Below are 20912 nucleotides of genomic sequence, written 5' to 3' on the forward strand. Positions count from 1 at the left end.
AGAGATTTAATTTCCAAAATGATAAATATTATTAAGAGATATTTTTTTGCACAGAACTATATATAGTCCCTCTTTTTCTTAATACAATGTGTCTTAATTACGTTTTGATAAGTCAAAGCTCGAACATATAGTTATTTTTTAATTCTTCCTTCGATCCATATTAGTTGTCGAAATATTACATGTATGTAGACGCTTTTTAGACATAGATACATCAATATTTCAACAAATTTGAGACAAATAATATGGATCGGAGGGAATATGTGATTTATATGACAAGAAATTGATTGCAATATGTATCATTAGAGTCCTCTTTAAAAAGTACTTGCATATGTATGATTCCATAGCATACATAACATTTATCGATGGAGTGATATATTCTTAGTCAAAGTCTTATATTAAAACCCCGATACGCTCTATATTGACAAAAAGACGGGGCACTCCTTCTGCAGTAATGTTAACATTCTGTCGATACTAATACGGCGCACCGACATTTCAAACTACTCTAGTCCACTTGCATTCGAACGTTATACTTATATTTAGAAGAAAAAAAAATAGATGGCCATGTTTTTGCTAAGGGGATTGCGTGCATGCAGAGGAATTGGTATTTGGAGATGGAAGCAGATATATTCTCCTAAAAATTAGAATCTAAAAACTTCCACTTTGAGTGTGCTTTGGGGAAGTCACGCACTTTGGAGTTTGGATAGCAACTTGGTGCCGGTATTGCGTCCATGGCATGTGAATCGTCTTGATTGGAGCATCTCTTGTGTACCCAAATTTGGCAATTGCCTCCACGTATACACATACTTTAGCGTCCACTTGGTAAATAGGTGAAATTTACTCTTTACGACAAATATGTATGCGGCCTTATATTTCAGGGAGTTCTTCCCACACTCTGAAACCCAGGATTTCCGATGTAAGAAGAAGGAAATTTACAAACATTGTGATCGATCCATCGAGCTGCTTGTTTGTTTTGTCCGGCCCGTATATATATGAACGTTATAATTAAAAAATTCTGGCCACTAGTGATCGATTTAAGGCGCACACACACAAGTGGTCGGCGTCGTGGAGCGCGTTGGGGGCCCGGGCCGGGCTGGAGTCCGACGTGGATCCGACACGGCGTGTTGCCATCGACCGGCACATCACACATTCCATCCACAGAAAGATAAAGGAATAGCATTAACTAACTTTGCAACATGTACAGCTCAGTTTGGTCAAAGAATTACTATATACTAGCTAAATGCCCGTGTTTTGCTACGAGATTAAGAATTGTGACTCATATTTTTTAAATTTCTGATAAATAATAATTATCTCAACATATTATTTTTGATTTTTTTATCTTGATTAATTGTCGTCAGAACCAATCAAGAATAGTCAAAAGCTCGTGATACGTATAAAATGGGTCGCAATTAGATGAATCAATAGCCATTAAAGGGTAGTCTTGTTGGAGTGAACTCACCACCACCAACTCAGATCTTTATAAGTGTAAAGACATACTCCCTCCGACCGGTATTACCTGTCTCAAATTTGTCCAAATACGAATGTATCTATGTGGAAAAAGCGTCTAGATACATGTAATATTTCGATAAGTAATTCCGACCGGAGGGAGTATTTCTTTTTGAAAGAAGAATTATATTATTTGTACACTGCCGGAAACCGCGTAGGAGCCGAGTGTGCCACAAGTTTGCCGAGGGTGCATTAGTTATATGTGGATCATTAGAATTGTTAGGTACTCCATTAGCTCGTTAAACCTAGTGCATGTGGCACTGAAGAGATTATATGGTACTACCTGCAGCTAGCTTAGCCATCGATCCTACATGGCGTAACGACCGTCGTTCATGTCCACATCCGAACAAGCCATGCAGCAATAGCTAGCTCCAAATGGAAAAAGACATACTAATGCGTGCATTCCATAAGCCATAAATTACTTGTCATTGTTGCTTTTTTTCCAATGGAACAGACTTGTATGCATCTGTCCCCTTCCATATGCAATATATATCTAGTTGATTATTGGCCACTATGTTAGGTCAAGTGCTTTATAAAGCCTTTAACAACAAATGGCGCCCTTGTCCACAAGCGTCAGGCATCTAATGAAGTACAGATCGTTAGGTTTTATTCTGCCACCTAGCTACAAACGTATACACCCATCTCTGGATACATATTCCTTTCCAAGTACATATATGTACAACGTCCCGTTGTTAATTAAACACGTTCTATTATTGGAATTTCTAGTTTTATATATTTTCCTATGTGTACCAGACAGGACAATCGATGTATATTGTAGTATGGAGTACTACATATATAACAATTAACCTGGCTTCTATTTGCAAGACTAAAGGACGGTGCAAAATCAAAACCATTCTGGCATACAATACGATCGATTGATACTTGGGAGAGAGAGGTGTGATGTGCTGGGTTTAAACAACCAAAGGTATGGTAGAAGTTTGCGAACGTGCAAAAGCTAAAAGCCAAAACGTACTACAGCAAATGTTGGATTGGATCCAACTCTCCATATACAAAACCCCATGTCAGTGTGTAGCTGTTGCTATCTTCTGGCATAGTATAATCTTTTTTTTTTGTTTCAGACATTGCATGTACATGTCTCCGGTCATTTTTAATTAATTAACCGTACATTTTTCACTCACATGCATGCATGTAGAATTTCACACGCATATGCTTCGCCTAGAGGCAACTGATAATTGGTGCCACCGATGTGGCAAAAGCGACCCCCAATATCTTTACAAGCCAAATGAGCACCAATTGTAACATGGGCCTTGTGAAAGGTGAAAAGTTACAAGAGAAAGCTGCCTATATATGCACTAGCTTAGCCAGCATGAAAATTATACTACCAAGAGCCTTTTTGTGCGATGAATTAGCGACCAAGTCATCTCCAGGCAGAGCTAGCATTATTCGTCAGTGGCGGTTTGCTTTATCTACAAAAGCTAGCTAGCGGCCGGCCCGGGCCTGTATATGTGTAAACCTTTTTGTCTCTAAAAACAAAAACCTAGTCACATCTCAGTGTCAGTGTGCAACTTTCTCTCTGGCCTTTTTTTTTACAAGTCGGTAGTGTCCCTGTCCTGCTTTTTTGTTTTTGCATGTCGGTAGTGTCCCTTGCATGGTTCCTTCTGTTTCCTACTCAAAACCTTTTCCAATTGTGTTGCTTTCAGAATAGGATCGATATGTATGTAAAAATATTCTTGCACCTTGAAACGCTGCAAAAATAAATATAACGTTCTTTACTCCAAGCGGATCCACCTTTTGACTCCTTGTAGCTAGCTAGCTAGTGCATGCATGGATGCTAGCTAGCTGCACGATCGAATTCAAAGTTTACTTGGGGCGAAAGAGAAAGACTCGATCGATCACTATACTATTACTATACCCATGCTACAAGTTGGCAAATATACTTCAGTACTAGCCATTTGTTTCAGAAACTTCCTTCCCTTGGTTCCAAGTTTTATGTATTGACTTTGCCGACTCCCACAATTGGTTGCACGCACAGTTGAACAAGTTGCACAGTATGCTTAGTTCTTGGAGTATGTGATCGATGGATGGATATTGCTGGTCCTGCATGCATGCATTGGATTTATATCAATCTCGTCAAAAAAATTAAAAAAAATCCGGCCACATCCCACATGGGATCCATGCGTGCAGCAGCTGACAAACAACTTTTCTAGGCGGAGGATGCGATGCGATCGATCCGAATCCTTTAATTCCTGGGTTGATCTGTTCGTTCGTTCGTCCATGTTATGTGTCGACGAGCAGCTCGCGTGTCCCGGCCGGCCTCGGACACCAGAGAGACTGATAACCCAGGACACATACAGAGACCAGCTAGGTACGTACTAGCTCCAGTGGTCTTTTACAGGCTCCATTGTTTTTCTTTCCGTGCGTACGTGCGTGCATGTTACTTACTACTGGCCATGCATATGCCTTCTGGCAGTACGGCAGCGCACGATCGAGCTTAAATAATCCCAAGATTGAGGATAAGGTCGATCGATCGATCAGAATCTGCTGTGCTGGCTGGGCTGGCATTGCTTGCTTGCTGGGAATCTTCTCCTGACACCCCCGGCTGCATGTCTGCATCTGCCTCGAACACCAGGATTGCATGCAGGAATATACTCTCTGTTGATTTGCAGGCCGGGCTTAATTAACTATGTGCTCGGCATGATGTACGGATTTCGCTGGCTGATCGATCAATTTAGTAGTACGTACCCTAGCTAGCCGATCGAGTTTTCTTTTATCGAATTCATGTACTGTGACCTTCTTATAAACTACGGTTTTCCTATTTTTAAGACGAATGAGAATTAACTATTTATAAGTCGACGCTAACAATCGATCGAATAATTGAGATGATTTGTGCAACATCCATCCAGCTATAAAAGATGAGAAATTTTTAATCGGTCGACTGAGTAGTGAGGAGTAGACACTCCCAACTCCACGTCAATTGATTCTAGTGTTTCTACGGTACAGTAATGCTTGGCTAATGGCTAGCATCCCACGAAGAGTTAGGTCCGTTTGCATGATTCTCATTTTCTTCCTTTTGGTGCATGTGTGAAGCCTTTCTTTGGAAGGAAGTTAAAAGGCTAAACAAGGCTAGATAGCTTTGGCTTTTAATTTTGACATGGGAACAAGAAGCTAAGTTTACAAAGCAGCGGCGAGGAAGCAAAGGCTCGATCCATGCATGAGTTTAGGTGAACAACCACGCACCGCTAGCCATTCCTTCGCCATTAGATTAGCTTATTAGTGGACATCCTATTTGGCATGCATAAAGGCCCTTTAATTTTGCCGCCCTGGAATACAACTAGGACAACATAATAATGGAAAGAAGAGAGAGAAAACTCCAAGCTCGACACAGGGGCCAGGGTTCTGCAGCCGTACGTGTCAGTGTCAAAGGATGCAAGATACTTCTCTTTTATTCCAGAGCTACAGCTGATCCGGTTGATTCCCGTTGATTGATCATGTGGTGTTAGTAGTAGGTATAGGTAGGTCCACACTCCACTGTTTGTTTGAGGGAGCTAGAAGCCTAGAAGCATGCATGCAAGTTGCGCTCTCTGCTCCCATGATCATCGGCGCATGCATGCATTTCTCGCCGGCCGCCATGGGAAAAAGGCTGCCATTAAACTCGGGGCCAGCCCTCGATCATTGGTCGCGCGAAGCGTTTCTTTGTAGTCCAACCATCCATAATTCTCGTCAAAATGTCACATGCGTATCTAGACGCTTTTTAGAAATAGATACATTCATTTTTGACAAATTTGAGACAAGAATTATGAAACGGAAGGAGTACATGACTCTTTTTTTTCGGTAAAGTTTTCCACCCACCAGGGTTCAAATCCTGATGCTCACAATTATGTTTTATGGCTCGTTTGGTTGCCCCAATTCCTGCCGTGATCCTCGTCTTTTCCCTGGGTGGTAAACCCGCGCGCAAATTCGACCCGGGGAAGCCCACGCACGCATTTGGACACCATCCCGGGGGAGAAAAACCGGCCCAATCCCCACTGATTCCACGTGGAAAATATCCATGCCTCGCGAGGTTGGGAAGGAATCCCTCGCTCGCCTCTCTCTCGCGTAGAGATGCAAGTTTCTGACCCTCAGGGTACCCATTGACCCTACTTAGTTCAACCAAAATGAACTAAAGTTTTAAAATGACATAACTTTTTGAAAAACTAGTTCATTTGTTGGAACTAAGGAGGGTCAAAGGGTACCCTGAGGGTCACCATGTTGCACCCCTACTCTCGCGACCGATCGAGATGCGCCGGCCCGCTGCAAGATCTCCTCCTCATCCGCCCACCTCGCGACCTCTCTTTCTCTCTAGATTCTTCCCTGACGAGCCCTCCCGAGCTAGCTGCCATTCTCCTTCTCCCTCCCGTGCTCTCCACAGTCCACATCCTCTCTCCCGTCGCCCCGTTGATCCTAGGTCTTGGATCTCCACCACTGGTGCCGCTAGGTTCTCGTCTGACACCTGCTAGTGCCAATTGATGTGCGTGGCTTCGAGATCACTACGGGAAAACCTCTTGTTGCCGACGGTTTTCCATCGGGCCTCCGGCACAGGACACGCTATACCGTGGGGCAAGCTAAAAGCCCACGGCAAAGGACAGGCCGCCGGCAAATAGACAGAAAGGACACCAGCAACGGGAAGCCCATGGCAAAAATAATAAAAAGCCCACGGTAAAGACAGGCCCACGGCAAAGGGACCCTGCGCGTGGGCCCGCGTGCGCGGTTAACGGCGTGCGAGACGACGAAGTTAAGGCAAAACGCTTTGCCGGAGTCTTGGCCTACGGCAAAGAAATATTTTCTTTATTTTTCCTCGCGGCCGAGAATTCAAAGCAAATTCCATCGCGCGCGGAATTGGAAAAAAAAAAGGAAACGTCTTTGCCGGAGTCCTGCCTTCGGCAAACGCACCATAACGGGCACAGCCCAGCGCACCGGCCGCTTAATGGGCCTGCCTCGGCCGCGTGCGGCCCCTGCGCTCTCCACCATAGTACAAATAGGCGGGGTTGGACATTTAGTCCCACCTCGCTCGTTTAAGGCGGTACCGACCAGCATATATACTATCGCCCCCCAAACGTGTTGAATCCGTTCTTATATGGGAGCCGCACCGCTCTCTGCTTACGCTGTCCTTTGGGCCCGCTACGGGTCTCTTGCGTGTGGGTCCTGTTAGCTTTAGAGGGCGTTCAACTGCCCCGTGGGCCCGACCTGGCCGTGTCGTTTCCCGGGTACGCCTGGTTGAGCCTCAGTCAGGCCGGGCGGGCACCTTTTTTTTTTTGTTATGCTCCACCCCTCATGTAGCGCCTAAAGCGTGGGCCTGGTACCAGAGAGCTGGTGCTGCTAGGTTCTCGTCTGACACCTGCTAGTGCCAACTGATGTGCGTGGCTTCGAGATCGATCTCATCATGTTTGTGTTTTTGTACGCAAATATCTCTGTGTTAATTGCTCTCTCTATCAAAATTTTGATCTTCTAGGGATTGAAATAAGGGCTGTGATTGGAGTGTTTTCAGTTTTGCTCCTCTAATTTTCGGAGCGGAATTGTTCATCCAGATTTCAGGAATTCACTATGATTTTTATTCAAAACGTAGTTCTTGCCTGGAGCTCTCTCCCCTTCTCCCTGGTTACCAAACGAACATTCCCGGCCGAGAATTCCTCCCCCATCGGAGAAGAGGATCCCTGGTGCTCCTCACAATCCCTTTGTGGGAGTTTACACCCTTGTATTTTTGTCCCTTGTTGCCAAACGAGACCTTAGGGGTTTGGGTTTCACCTAGAGTCTTTCCATAAAAAAAAATATACAGGCCGGGGCGGAGACAGGAGCAGTGCTACCTGTGCTGTAGCACCGGCCTAGCAAAGATGTTATGGACAGAAATATTGATTAGTAGTTCAAAAGTAGAGTAATTTGAGAGAACCATAATTTCTGTGACGATCGTCTCAACAAGACACAGTTTTTGCTAATTTGTTCGCAAGTATAGCACCACCCGTACAACACCAAGCCCCCCAAGAAATTACATTTTACTTAATAGTAGTTACTAATTAGCTTATTAAAAATTACTTAAAAATAGTTCGTCCTATTCTCCTATTTTTAAAAATTACTTAAAAATATATTGGGATTGATATACACAATGGATACCGACATGCATGCAGGATTGATCGCTAGCAGCTGGGAGATCAAGCTTGCCAGTGGGCGGCGCACACGGTTCCCCGGGCGATCGAGTTTGGCCAATGGGAACTAACTCAAGCTGTACATATATATTTTTCCGGGTTATGGCTGCTGCTGTGGCTCCCATTGTAAACAGCACGTGGGCGACCGGCGACGCAACTTGCTCGCAGGACTAGAGTTTACAAGGCTAAACCGTACAGCCTTGCATGCATGGACCACGCTTAATTATCGCTTAATCGATCTATTTTCTAGCTGAGCTAGCTAGCTAGGCAGGGGTCCTCTAGCTCATGGATCATGGATGTAAGTGTGTCTTAGGTTGTGTGGTCGATTGGCCATGCGATGCAAAAAAAAAAAAGCGTGCTTTAACCAACTGGATGGATCATGCAAATAATTGGAGGCGTGCATGCATATATAGAAAGGGAATATAATTCGACTTTCAAATGAGCGACACCAAGTAAAAAGACAAGGGCAACCACAACTAAACCTGCTGTGGGCCTACACATCAACCCGAAGACTTCGTGGGCTCGCCATCTTCGGCCCAGGTTCGGCCTCCTTTGAATAGTACGTATCAGCACTTGAAGGCCCAGCACTGAAGCCCCGCAAAGAGCGTCTTCAACTCCATTGTAGAATTTGGCTTTCAAGAATTCGATCCAACGACTTGTACTGTTCTCTTACGTACTTTGCTGCCCGTCTCCTTAATTCCTACGGAACTGACTTAATCTAAAGTAAGTGAGATGTGATTTAAAAAAATTATAATGTATGATTAAACCTGGAATATATATGTTGCCCAACGAAGAGTCGAAAAGGACATTCCGTACAATATGGACTTGACATGTGCAGTGACACATACACATGGTATATGAGTGATTTTACCAGGTGATTTGGAGAATCAATCTGACTCTACCTGCTTGTATCCACAAAGAGGTTTCTAGTCGATCATGCTCACACTAACATACTTTTTTCTACAGCAAATTAATCAACTAGAACATGAGTAGGGGTAGGCATGCGCGGGTGCAAAAAAGCGAGTACCCTCCAACATTCTTTAGTTCAACTAAATGAACTAGAATTACTCCTTCCGATTCATAATAAGTGTCTTGAGTCTACTACAAAGTTATATTAACATTGCACTAAATTCAAAGCACTTATTATGGATCTGGAGAGTAGTTTATTTAGTTGAACCAAAGAGAGTTAGATGGTACTCGCCTGATTTTTTGAACTAACGAGGGTTATAAGTTACCCTGAGGGTCACGTTTTGCACCTCTTAGGCATGTAAAACCGAGAGTCATAAATGATCTTATATTCTTATATGACCACTAGAAATCCCATCTTAAACTGCAAAACCAAACATTCTACTTGGCCCTTACCTATCGGACCATTTAATATTGTAATCACTATCGCTATTTAAAAAAATTCTCGATACGTAAAATTAGTGGATTCTTGAAAAAAAATGCTTAAATTTCAGTTGCGCATCAGAGTCATTAAATTAAAATCTCTGAGTGACATATGTACTCTCTCATTTCCCACGTGTTGCCGACTGCCAACCATGTCGACTAATCTTTAACTAAAACTCAGGCGACCTCTCAATACGGTGTCCTTCTACTACCTTCTCCTTCTTTGTCATGAAAAGGTCCTGGACGACGCCCAAAGCCTTCATCACACCATTAAATTTCTCCCACGTGGCTTGTTCATCAGCCGATCTCTCCGTCGCCGCCGGGCAGTCATCCCCACACACCCTCTTGAACCCCTCAATGAACGGCAGGACGCCCGCCTCGTCGCCGGGCTTGATCGCCGCCGGGAGCTCCCCCATCTCCTTGGCCACCTTATCGATATCTCCGGCGCAGTCCGCGAGGCACTTGGAGGGTGGGCTCTTCTTCGTCTTGTTTGCTGCCGCCGCGAATTCGCCGGCCTCCTTGGCGATCTTCGCCGCGACTTGGAGGGACATCTCGGGGACGCCGTCCACCTCCGGCGTCCGGACGTCGAGGTTGTCGTGCAGCAAGTCCAGGCATGGCTGTGGCTGCATCGCGTTCGCACATGCGAGGTTGATGGCGCTGTCGGTAGGGCCTGATTGGACCAGGACGGGGCTGATCATCAGGCCTAGAGAAGCCAGGAGAGCTAGAGACAGAGTGTGAGGCTGCATGGCCCTTGATGGACGATCTAGCGGCGTAAGTTTTCTTTCTTCAGGCAAGCAAGCTGATCGTCGTCTCGCATTCATAGTTTAGCGGGGAAGGAATTTGTGGCTAATTAAGCTGTGGCCATGGATCAACTTGTTCTGTCTACCCTACGTATGGTTGACTGGTTTGCCGTGGATTTCGGGCTCCTGTATAGCCAGTTTTCTAACAACGGAAATAATTGGGTACGGTGAGCTTCTTTTAGTATATTGAAGGAGTATGAAAAGAGCACATGCCTGTATGTACGGATGTTCAAGGTCAGCTGGTTTCCAAGTCAGCTGCGTGAGGCGCAGCCAAGGCCAAAAAAACTATACTTGTGTGTGCTCCAACATATGTACGGACGTACGGATGTTCAAGTCAGCTGGTTTTCGGCCGAATACTACTTCATGCACCGTGATCTCATGAGAAGATGTAATTCCTCTGTGCCACTGACCAACAAAATGATGTCTCAATTTTGACTCAATTTAATGCATCTATACATTGAGTCATGTATAGATACATCTAAATTTAGACAAACTTGAAACATCTTGTGTTGGACGATTTGGACTTTTGCATGCTGTGCTGCATACATGCTAGCTAGCCTTGAGTTACATGCAACTGCATCTACGCACATGCATGCATGTATTTACACACGTCAACGTGAGTCAGTACTCAGTACGTACGGCTACGTACCATGCATCTGTATATATAGGTGTTCACGTCACAGGCACTACAAATCGATCAAGAACGTGCAACCACCACGCACGTTGCTTAATTCTAGCTCCATTATCGTGAATCCACTCGCAGATGACAACTTTAATGTTGAATTTTTTTAAAGAGTGCGGTGCTTTAATTAAGAGTGCTGTAGATAGTAGTACGTAGTACGCACTTGCACGACGATTTGTAATCATCCATTGATCAGCCAGCTGGGTCAGTCACGGTATGCCATCTACAACACGTACGTACCGCGCGTCGAGAAAAATGGAGGTAGTCAGGGGCTACAGATGAATGCCCCGTACATCTTGTATTAAGAGTTAGTGGGAGACACTTTTTATACATTGCCATCAGAAGGAGTAATACACTGAAAGAATTAAGGAAGCACGTGCGTCAATACATGCACGGAGTCCCTTGCTGGCCGGCCCCGTGCGTGCGCCGATGGCGCGCATGCAGCCAAGGATAAAATCTCTTCAATTTAAAAGCACACGATCAACGTCGTACGTACAATTAGTCCCCTTTCGGACTTCAATTCAATCGTGGAGTACATGCATACGGCCATATGATGCATGCAGTTTATAAATTTTAGATTTTCAACGCAGATACAGACTAGTGCTATTTTTTTTTCCTTCTTGGAACATTCCATCCCTTTTAGCACGAACACGCGTGCCATTTTTTCCACCAACTTTCGAGAAAGAACTTGATCGTGCATCTAGGGACTACCTTTAACTTTATCATCCTTTACGAGGTAGTGGTCAAGTCAAAAGGCCAGCCAAATCGAATGTAGGAAGCAATTGGACCAACCCAATCCATCCACATATATCAGCAGCACAAGAAAATTCTGTCTCTTTGTCGACGCGTCGAATTTTGACAAGAGGCACACACGGAGGAATATGATTGGCACGCATGCTGACAGGGCAGGGCCGGGGCTTGCTCCTTTTTCTTTTCTTTTTCTTTTTTGAAAATCGTGGCTTGCTTTTTTTGGGGCCGGGGGTTGCGGTGCATCGAACCTTCCCCCGGCCGTGTCCTTGCACGTCCTTCCATATTCCCGCGCCGGCGACGCTGACTCGACCGCCGGCGGCCGCTTTCGCGTGATCCATCAGCCGTGGGCTACTCGTCTCTCTACACAGTGAACTCCATAACTCATTCCCCTTCCTTTGATCTGTGCGTGTATATAAAGGCACTAAGCTGCATGCGATACGGTCGAATGCACACTAATTAGCTAAGCTAGAGAACGTACGTCCTGCTTGATTTGCTTTCTCGATTGGCTTGCCGGCCATGGCGACGTCCAGCAGCAGCAGCAGGGAGAGGGAGACGCCATGCTCCGTGTCGCTAAGCGTGCCGTCGGGGCTTCATCTGGCCATGCCATTGCCATTGCCGCCGAGCGAGACGAAACTCGAGGTGCACGGCGGCGGGGCGCCGCCGCAGCAGCTGCTGAAGTTGCAGGCTAGACATCACTCGCAGCCGGCCCTGACGACGGCGACCAAGGCGGCCGGCCAGGTGCCGATGCCGATGCCGCGGAGCGAGAGCACGCGGGAGCAGTGGCGGGACCGCCGGTTTGACCACTTCAAGACCTTCTCCGGCCGCCTCGAGCGCCAGCTCTCCGCCCTCCGTGGCCTGCCGGTTCAGCACCAGCCGCCGCCGAACGACGATGTCGAACACGCCGCCGTCGACGACTCCAAGATCTCCGAGGAGGACACCGACGGCGACGGCGATGACGTCCCCACCGCCGACCGCTTCTTCGCCGCCCTTCAAGGCCTTGAGCTTGACACCCTCCGCGTACGTACATACATACATTCAGTTCTTGACTATTGAGTTTTTCATGCACCGAACCAGTTCACCAGAAAAACTCAAACGGATAGGATGAAAATGACAATTCACTTATACTTTAACATTGCCAAAACCATCGTCATCATCTCTAACGACGTCGATCATCCATCCATGCATGCAGGCGACAGAGGTGGCGGCGCTGCCGGAAGACGAGCCATGGCCGTTACTTCTGCGGTTCCCAATAACCGCCTTCGGGATGTGCCTCGGGGTGAGCAGCCAAGCCATGTTATGGAAGACTCTCCATTCCGAGCCCTCCATGGAGTTCCTCCACGTGCCCCCAATCATCAACCACCTCCTGTGGTGGGCCTCCGTCTCCTTGATGGCCGCTGTCTCCCTCGTCTACCTCCTCAAGGCCGTCTTCTACTTTGAGGCTGTCCGTCGTGAGTTCCACCACCCGGTCCGTGCCAACTTCTTCTTCGCGCCATGGATCGCCTGTCTCTTCCTTGCCAAGGGCGTCCCTACCGACGAGATCGACCATGCCGTCTGGTACATCCTCATGACGCCCATCTTCATCCTCGACCTCAAGGTGTATGGGCAATGGATGTCCAGCGGCGAGAAGCGGTTGTCTAAGGTGGCCAACCCGACGAACCACCTCGCCGTTGTCGGCAACTTCGTTGGCGCGCTGCTTGGCGCCAGGATGGGGCTCCGGGAGCCGCCGATGTTCTTCTTTGCCGTCGGGCTCGCGCACTACCTCGTCCTCTTCGTGACTCTCTACCAGCGGTTACCCACTAACGTGCAGCTCCCCAAGGAGCTCCACCCGGTCTTCTTCCTCTTCGTGGCGGCGCCTAGCGTGGCGTCCATGGCATGGGCCAGGATCACCGGTGAGTTCAGCCATGGCTCCAAGCTCGCCTACTTCGTCTCGCTCTTCCTCTACGCGTCCCTGGCGGTGCGGGTCAACCTCTTTCGGGGGTTCCGCTTCTCGCTGGCATGGTGGGCCTACACGTTCCCGGTGACCAGCGCCGCGATGGCGACGGTGTTGTACGCGTCGGCCGTGGACAACGTGGCCACGAGGGCGATGGCGGTGGGGCTGTCCGTGGTTGCCACGACCACCGTGGCTGCCGTGCTGGCGACCACCGTGTACCATGGCTTCGTGCGTGGGGACCTCTTCCCTAACGACGTGTCCATCGCCATTACCAGGAGGAAGCCTAGGTTTAGCAAGATCCTCACGCATATCCGGACCTCCGGATCCGATGTCAAGGAGCTTGTTCTCTCCATCTCCAGCTCTAATCCCAAGCATGGCGTCTACTCCGATGACTCCGGAGAGCAGCGCCGGTGATCGATCCCCCGGTCGGTCGGTCGATGATGGCAAAAGAGTGGTAAGATTGCTTGGTGATCAGTGTTGATTCATGCTTTACTTGTACAGAGTTTCTTTTTAATTTTCGGATCCAATTTTTATAGAGAGAAAAATATATGTTTCGAAGAACTTATCGAAAAAGTACGCAAATAGTATCTCAATTTTTTTCGTATATTTTTTTGTCCCTAAACGTTAAAACCGTACATTAACAGCCCTCACCGTGTTTGAAGCGGTTCCGGTGTGAAGGTGTCGTGGTTCTGAAAAACTTTCTAAAAAAGAAATTCTTGTATACGTACGCTAGCCACTCACTTGTACTTGGGTACTACTCCTACAACGGAAACAGAGGCGCATTCACTGTGGGCACCTGCCGGCTACCGTTCATTCACCGCGCAGCGACAGTCTCATTGATTGCTTTTCGCTCTCACACTCACACACGCTCCTGGCTCAGGAATCGGCAGGCAACAACTCTACGCCGTACGCACGCACGCTCAGCTCAACTCAACGCGGCCGCGGCGGAATTATGCTCGAACAGTCAAAACCATGACCGATTACCGCAGAACCCACGCCATCCCGTGAAGATTCACCGATCAAGGCCATTTCGCTACCGCTAGCATAACTCTCGTCGTGTTTTGTTATTCACTCGGCGCGCTGGCTGGAATCAGACATCTTCCGGAATCCGGAGTGAGGACAATGAGAAGGCAAAGCAGAGAGATCCCCCACCGTACACCAGCACCACTACTTCCAGTCGGGACAAACAAACGAAAAGAACCAATCAAGAACCACTGATTCCAATCTCCACCCACCAGAATGCCAGCTTGTTACTATCACGCCATCATCTCACTCTCACCTGCTGCTGAAAACCCCAATTAAGCCAAAACCACACATCGATCCGCGCCGTTGGCAGTTGTTGTTGGCGTCGCGTCCTCTCCACTCCACTCTCCACTGAAGCAGCAGCAGTAAGGAGTAGGGACCTTCCTTGCTTGCTTGCTCGCCTAGCTACCTTCTTCCCCACCGCCCAGCCAACCGGAGAAGCAGAAGGAGAATGCAGCAGGAGCAGCCGACGCGGCGGCGGGGCCCGGCGGGCGGCAGCGGCGACGGCGGTGGGGGATGGGCGGGGGTCACCACCACTGTCGACGAGGCCTCCATGGAGAGGAGCAAGAGCTTCATCAAGGCTCTGCAGGTGCCCAGATCCCGCAAGCCCGCTTCTTGTGCTTTGATTAGTGTCTAGCTCATTAATCTGCTTGTGGATCCGGGCGGTTCTTGATGCATTGGTTTGCTGGGTGGTTGCAGGAGCTCAAGAACCTGCGGCCTCAGCTCTACTCCGCCTCCGAGTACTGCGAGAAGTCCTACCTCCATACCGAGCAGAAGCAGATGTGAGTCGCCCATTGCTCTGCTCCTCCTCCATCGGTGCTAATTAACCCTCTTTGCAACTCCTCCACAATCCATTTGCGTTTACTGTGTTTCTCAGCTGACTCCCAATTATTCCACATACATTGGCATTTACATGAAGATTGCTACATTGGCATTTACATGAAGATTGCTAGTAGATACCTATCTGCTGGCTAAATTTTGTTATCTGGGAATAGTGGCTGAATTGAATTGTAAGTGTCGGTGCTACATGCACAACAGCACATGCAATTAAGTATGATAGGTATAGGAAGACAACAACAAGTGTAAGGAAGGGAATTGACGTTGAGATGTGACTAGAGAACAAATGTTATCTGGAATATTTGGTTTTATCTGGAATTTTTGGAACCATCTAACAGCAGCAACCTATGTACTGCCATCTGTTTTCTAAACGACACCCTATGTACTGTCGATTGGATTTATTCTAGGGGTTCGCCAACCTTGTGTGTTCCACTTCATTTGGCAGTGCATAAGTAAACTCTGAATCATAGTGCAAGAGGAAATTGTCTGAATTTTTTTGGTGAATGAACAGTATACTGATTCAGAATGCGCATTGAGATTTTTTGCTTTGTCTGGAATTTCTGCTGATATTTTGAACCTGAACATGCCAATTGACATCAGGGTACTGGACAACTTGAAAGATTATGCGGTACGGGCCGTTGTGAATGCTGTTGACCACCTAGGTACGGTCGCCTACAAATTGACGGACCTGTTTGAGCAGCAAGCTTCCGAGATCTCCACCTTTGAGCTGAAGGTTGCACGCTTGAACCAGGTACCATTGTCTATTGACAAGGCACGCAGAATATGCCGGTGGAAATATACAGCTGAACTGACACTACTCTATTGACCACCTATAGCAAATCTTTACCTGCCAAATCTATGTGGATAAAGAAGGCGTCAGGCAGCAGCAAATGATGACAGCAAACATGAAACACCACAAGCACTACATCCTACCATGTGAGGACTGCAGAACCCCTAGGAGCTTACCTACTATCTGAATTTTTAGTTTCAGTGAAAAGCTCGATTTAACTTGAGAATTTTTCTGTGGAAGCTAGCTACTAGCTATAAAAGAACCCAGGCTGTTGCACACCTGGGAACCAGCACTAATCAGGAATCAAAGCCTAGACCTTACCCTTCAGGTGCTTATTATTCCACATTGCAAATTTTATTTGTGGCACTCAGCAATACTCATACTCAACATACTAAACAAGAAAAAACCTTTCACTTTTGGTGCACAGCAAAAACACTATCCTGGCATCTTGCATCAGACAATAGCGCTTTGGCAAATGGAGCTCATAAATCAACATTTGCGTAAGTCTGTCATCCCCATTTTGTTCAACTTTGTCTAAACAATGTCTTCTTTCATCTGCAGAATACAATGGACCCCTGTGTTTTTTCTGATTTAACTTCCCTACTCTCTGCTTTTTGTGCAGCCTGGGTGACACGATTTCGTCTAAAATTTCATCGGATGGTATGTGCCTTCTTGGTAATTCACCATACTGCTATTTGAGTTATCGGATGGTTTTCACCAATTAAGTGCACATGTTTATTGACTGTTGTTTTGAACTGTCAGCTGCATGTTTCATCTGGACTACTGATGTTGCAGGTATGGAGATGCCAGCTTCTCCCATGCGCAGGCCTCTGCAATTGGATCGGAATACCAAGTCCGATGTTACACAGAAAGTTGGTGCAAAGGTAAGTTACTAAATCTGAACATGATGTAGACCTAATGTGAAATCATAAGTTAAAAGTGCATCGTTGCTGCAACATGGTCTATTATCATTGATTTAGTAAAACATGTTTCTGATGGTACCACTGTAATCATTTTCAGGATCAGTCAGGTGTAAAGCACATGACAACATTTAGTTCTTTTGATAGACCTAAAGGGCGTGAAATACAAAAGGCTCCTATAGGCACTAAGAGCATGCTAACTGCTCTGTTTATCAAGCACAAGTCAACAAAAATGAAAAAGATGTCAGCTCGATGATCCTCTCTTGTTCATGCAAATTGATGTCACTGTATGTAAAGTATGTCAGAATTTAAAACATGTCATCTTGGTGATGACCTGGATGTAATGATTTCATATCATCAGACACCTGATTTTTTTTATGCCCTCCCCGTGCAATTCTGCCACCAGAAGCTTTGGCATCCAATATCAAATAAAATGCAGTTGTGTTCTGCCTCTTGAAGATGATGCGAATAATCTCTCATATATGTATAACCAACCTTCATTCTGAGCCTGCTGCGAATGGGGCATTTGAAGGTACATGTTATATTACAAGGGCAGAAGCATTTTGCGCTATATTCATTAGAAAACATGATCTTGCCTTATATGATCATTTGGGAGTGCTTTACAAAGCCTTTTCTTTTACACAAATGATCAAGTGAAAGGGACACAACACCAGAAGGCACACCCCACACGTTTACACAAGATGAAGTGGTATAACATGGAAGCTCATAAAGTGCCACCCAACTTAGAGCACACGCTGCAGTAGTCATCCATGACTGATAGTCAGTCCGAGCATAAGGAATCGCCTGCAAATACCTGACCGCATTCCGCGCTTGAGTATTTATGAATGGCTTCGCTCATTCAGTTACATGGATCTTGAATAGTCATTGTCTCGGTAAGACTCGCAGAAATCTTAAGCTTCACATCAACCACAGAAAGACTTAAAACAAGCGGCGTCGATTTGGAACAATCTCTGGGCTATTGTTTTTCATCATGGCAACAAACTCTTGGTAGTTTATTTTCCCATCCTAAATTGTAAAACAGGAAATGACATAGTGAGTAAACCAGTTGTGCTTCAAAAAGAAAAATGTTTTATGGATAGCTAAAGCTTGCAAAAAATGAATAACTTCGTCGGTGAACATAAACAAGTGAGATCTTGATAACAAAGCAGTCAGTCAAGGTGCTTCGCACCAAGAAAATGATTTTGCATTTTATCCCCATGAAAACATTAATGTTTTTGTTTGCATCAACAATCTTAAATCGATGATGTACTTTCCAGCATATTCTGAAAATAGACATACACTAACATCTCTAAGATGATCGTTTTAATTTACCCTACTTTTCCATCAAAACAATGGGTTCAATATTCTACATTTCCCTGACACCGATAATGCACCATCAAATTTATGCTGAGGCACCAATTGAGTTATTTAGGCACTTGTTGGCATCACTTACATGATCTGTATCCACTTCAGCAATGATTTCCTTGATTGTTGCCTCATCACCCATATCATACTTCTTCAAGGCTTCTTCCAACTCATCAACTGTTATGTAGCTGTGCAAAAAACAAGAAGCAAGCAACTGGCTAGTTAATGCAATGCCATAATTGGCAGATTAATTTAGGAATTGTTAGAAGTGAAAAAGTGAACGTACCCACTGTGGTCCTTGTCAAAATATTCAAATGCTTTAAATATGTGATCCTCCTTCTCTAGTCTATTCATGTGCATCGTTGCCGATATGAATTCAACATAATCAATGGTCCCATTTCCATCAACATCAGCCTGTTCAGGAATGTAACATAATGAACAAGGAGCTGAAACAGAAAGTGCTGTACTTGTCAAACCAGTTCCAGCAGAATGTGAGTAAGTCGATTTCAACTAAGGTCGTTATACCAACTAAAGGCATATGGTATCTTTCCCTTTCTTCCTTTTTAGATATAAGTACACATCCATTTCTACCATCTAGTGCACTGTCAGAATTAATGCAGAGCAGAGAGAAATATGTAACTTTCTTTTGTTCCTAGCATTACTGATTAGTATACTCGTGTCATGCCATGCCAATAAGGTAAGTGTGCAGCGACAGGAAGAAGAAACTGCTAAGAATTAACCATTAAGTGTATGAGATGACGAGGTATGAACATACTGCCTCCATCAACTGTCTTATTTCTGATTCAGTAATTTTGGTACCGAGCTTTGGTAATCCAGCCCGTAGTTCTTCAAGAGTAATTGTCCCGCTGTTGTCAGTATCCAGGGATTTGAACATTTGTTTTAAGCCCACGATCTCTTCTTCTGACAAGCTTTCTGCAACAATCTGATTATGACAGAAAAAATGACAATATTTATCATGTATTGCAGACCGTCAGGAAAGAAAAATAAGAGCTTCAAGTTCAGATAAATTGAGTACCTTCAAGGCAACCTTCTTAAGTTTGTTCATTGCTCTGAACTGCTTCATTCTACTGATCACTGTAATATCAAGTGGTTTATCTGGGGCCTCTCCGTCCTCTCTAATCCATGGATGGTCTGCGTGCTTAATGGTTTAGATTGAGACACCATACACACAATACACATTTGTATTGTAGAGACAGAAAAAACGTCTTTAACAATAAAACCAGGCATTGCACAATCATCCACATGAGTAAATCCATCAACAACCAAGATTGCCCATGAACGGGAGAGGTGAGTTTTAAAATAAATAAATAAATAAATAAATAAGAGACTTACTCAAAATTTCAGCAGCAGTGAGGCGCTCCTTGGGGTCCTGCCGCAGCATCCTCCTGACCAAGTCTTTAGCCCCGTGTGAAATTGATGGCCAGGGATCAGATGAGAAATCAATATGACCTTGCAGAACAGCATCGAATATACCATCCTCATTCTCTGGGTAAAACCAAGGGAGAAAGGGTTCATGTTAGGATAATGTCAACAAAATCCAATTGACAAATTAAAGCCAGCCGCGAAAGTATGGCACCTGCCCAGAAAGGAGGGACACCGGAGAGGAGAATGTAGAGGATGACTCCAGCACTCCATATGTCCGCCTCAGCTCCATATCGCCGCTTTAGCACCTCCGGAGCCACATAGTAGGCGCTCCCAACGAGATCCCTGAACTGCTCCCCTGTATTTCAACCATCTCCCAATTTCAGTTCGAGCACAACATGAGCTCCCTCAGTTACTAAAAATCAGACAACATGAGCTCCCAATTTCAGTTCGAGCACAACATGAGCCTAAGGAAGCAGCAAGCAATTACCGGGCTTGAAGAAGACGGAGAGACCAAAATCAGTAGCCTTAAGCGGCGAGTCCTCCCGCTTATTCAGAAACAAAAAGTTCTCCGGCTTGAGGTCCCGATGCATGACCCCCATGGAATGGCAGCAGTGGACGACATTAACCACCTCCCTGCAGACCGCCGCCGCGGCGCTCTCGGAGTAGTGTCCCCGGGCGATGATGCGGTCGAAGAGCTCCCCGCCCTCGCAGAGCTCCATGACGAGGTTGACCGAGTGGCGGTCCTCGTGGGCGCCCTTGAGCTCGACGATGCTGCGGTGGCCCGTGAGGTGGTGCATGATCTGCACCTCGCGGCGGACGTCGTCGGCGTCGTCCCCGCGGGACAGCTTCCGGGCGGAGATCGACTTGCAGGCGTAGCGCGCGCCGGTGGACTTGTGGGTTGCTAGGTAGGTGACCCCGAACTGGCCCCGGCCCAGCTCCCGGCCGAACGTGTAGGTCGCGCGCACGTCCGACAGCGGGCGGCCCAGGACCCGGCCCGTGTCCTCCGCCGCCGCCGCCGCATGGTGCTGCTGCTGGTGTTGTTGTTGATGTTGCGGCGGAGGGCGTTGCGGGGGTGGGTGGTGGTGGTGGCGGGGCTGATGCCGCGGAGGGGGTTGTGGTGGTTGGTGGTGATGCTTGGGCTTGGGCTTGGGTCGTGGCTTGTGGTGGGACTGGGAGTCGTCGCTGGATTGGGATTGGGAGGGGGATTGGTGGCGGTGGCGGGAGGCGCGGGCGCCCATGGCGGCGGCGGTGGGATTGGGTTTGGGAGGCGGCGGAGTGGAGTAGGGAAGAAGAAGGAAGCGTCCATGGTTTTGCCTTGCGCTGTCCTTTTGGGGCGCGCGTCTGGATACGGCCTCCTCGTGGATTTGTGCGCGTGGAGGCGGACGAGTCGTCGGGTCGGG

The 20912-nt window shown here is 46.7% G+C and overlaps 4 protein-coding genes across 7 annotated transcripts; 2 read left to right on the top strand and 2 right to left on the bottom strand.

The window, feature by feature from the left end:
• Nucleotides 1-9053: 9053 nt before the first annotated feature.
• LOC104583086 lies at nt 9054-9803 on the bottom strand. The gene has a single exon (XM_010234805.2). The coding sequence runs from the start codon at nt 9773-9775 to the stop codon at nt 9200-9202; it is 576 nt and encodes a 191-aa protein (XP_010233107.1). The 5' UTR covers nt 9776-9803; the 3' UTR covers nt 9054-9199.
• Nucleotides 9804-11693: 1890 nt separating this feature from the next.
• On the top strand, nt 11694-14209 carry LOC100839080 (S-type anion channel SLAH2). 2 transcript variants are annotated; one of them, XM_024460135.1, is made up of 3 exons: nt 11694-12278; nt 12451-13645; nt 14072-14209. In XM_024460135.1, the coding sequence occupies exons 1-2, from the start codon at nt 11778-11780 to the stop codon at nt 13603-13605; spliced, it is 1656 nt and encodes a 551-aa protein (XP_024315903.1). In that variant the 5' UTR covers nt 11694-11777; the 3' UTR covers nt 13606-13645; nt 14072-14209. The 2 variants fall into 2 exon arrangements, with proteins under 2 accessions (XP_024315903.1, XP_003565860.1); XM_003565812.4 differs by lacking the exon at nt 14072-14209 and having other exon boundaries at nt 12451-13754.
• A 98-nt stretch (nt 14210-14307) lies between these two features.
• Nucleotides 14308-17208, top strand: LOC100828987 (probable protein ABIL4). Of its 2 annotated transcripts, none has more exons than XM_010232689.3 (9): nt 14308-14803; nt 14914-14996; nt 15652-15802; nt 15888-15987; nt 16086-16169; nt 16269-16341; nt 16464-16516; nt 16637-16725; nt 16862-17139. In XM_010232689.3, the coding sequence occupies exons 1-9, from the start codon at nt 14666-14668 to the stop codon at nt 17015-17017; spliced, it is 927 nt and encodes a 308-aa protein (XP_010230991.1). In that variant the 5' UTR covers nt 14308-14665; the 3' UTR covers nt 17018-17139. The 2 variants fall into 2 exon arrangements, with proteins under 2 accessions (XP_010230991.1, XP_003567834.1); XM_003567786.4 differs by having other exon boundaries at nt 14315-14803; nt 16464-16501; nt 16862-17208.
• A 97-nt stretch (nt 17209-17305) lies between these two features.
• LOC100828288 (calcium-dependent protein kinase 15) lies at nt 17306-20858 on the bottom strand. 2 transcript variants are annotated; one of them, XM_003567783.4, is made up of 8 exons: nt 20000-20854; nt 19724-19867; nt 19480-19632; nt 19163-19278; nt 18902-19069; nt 18413-18540; nt 18215-18314; nt 17306-17787 (listed from the first exon to the last, which is right to left on the bottom strand). In XM_003567783.4, the coding sequence occupies exons 1-8, from the start codon at nt 20748-20750 to the stop codon at nt 17701-17703; spliced, it is 1647 nt and encodes a 548-aa protein (XP_003567831.1). In that variant the 5' UTR covers nt 20751-20854; the 3' UTR covers nt 17306-17700. The 2 variants fall into 2 exon arrangements, with proteins under 2 accessions (XP_003567831.1, XP_024315904.1); XM_024460136.1 differs by lacking the exons at nt 17306-17787; nt 18215-18314 and having other exon boundaries at nt 18430-18540; nt 18867-19069; nt 20000-20858.
• Between the last annotated feature and the right edge of the window lie 54 nt (nt 20859-20912).

Source organism: Brachypodium distachyon, chromosome 2, assembly GCF_000005505.3.
Source record: "Brachypodium distachyon strain Bd21 chromosome 2, Brachypodium_distachyon_v3.0, whole genome shotgun sequence".
In the NCBI taxonomy this organism is placed as follows: domain Eukaryota; kingdom Viridiplantae; phylum Streptophyta; class Magnoliopsida; order Poales; family Poaceae; genus Brachypodium; species Brachypodium distachyon.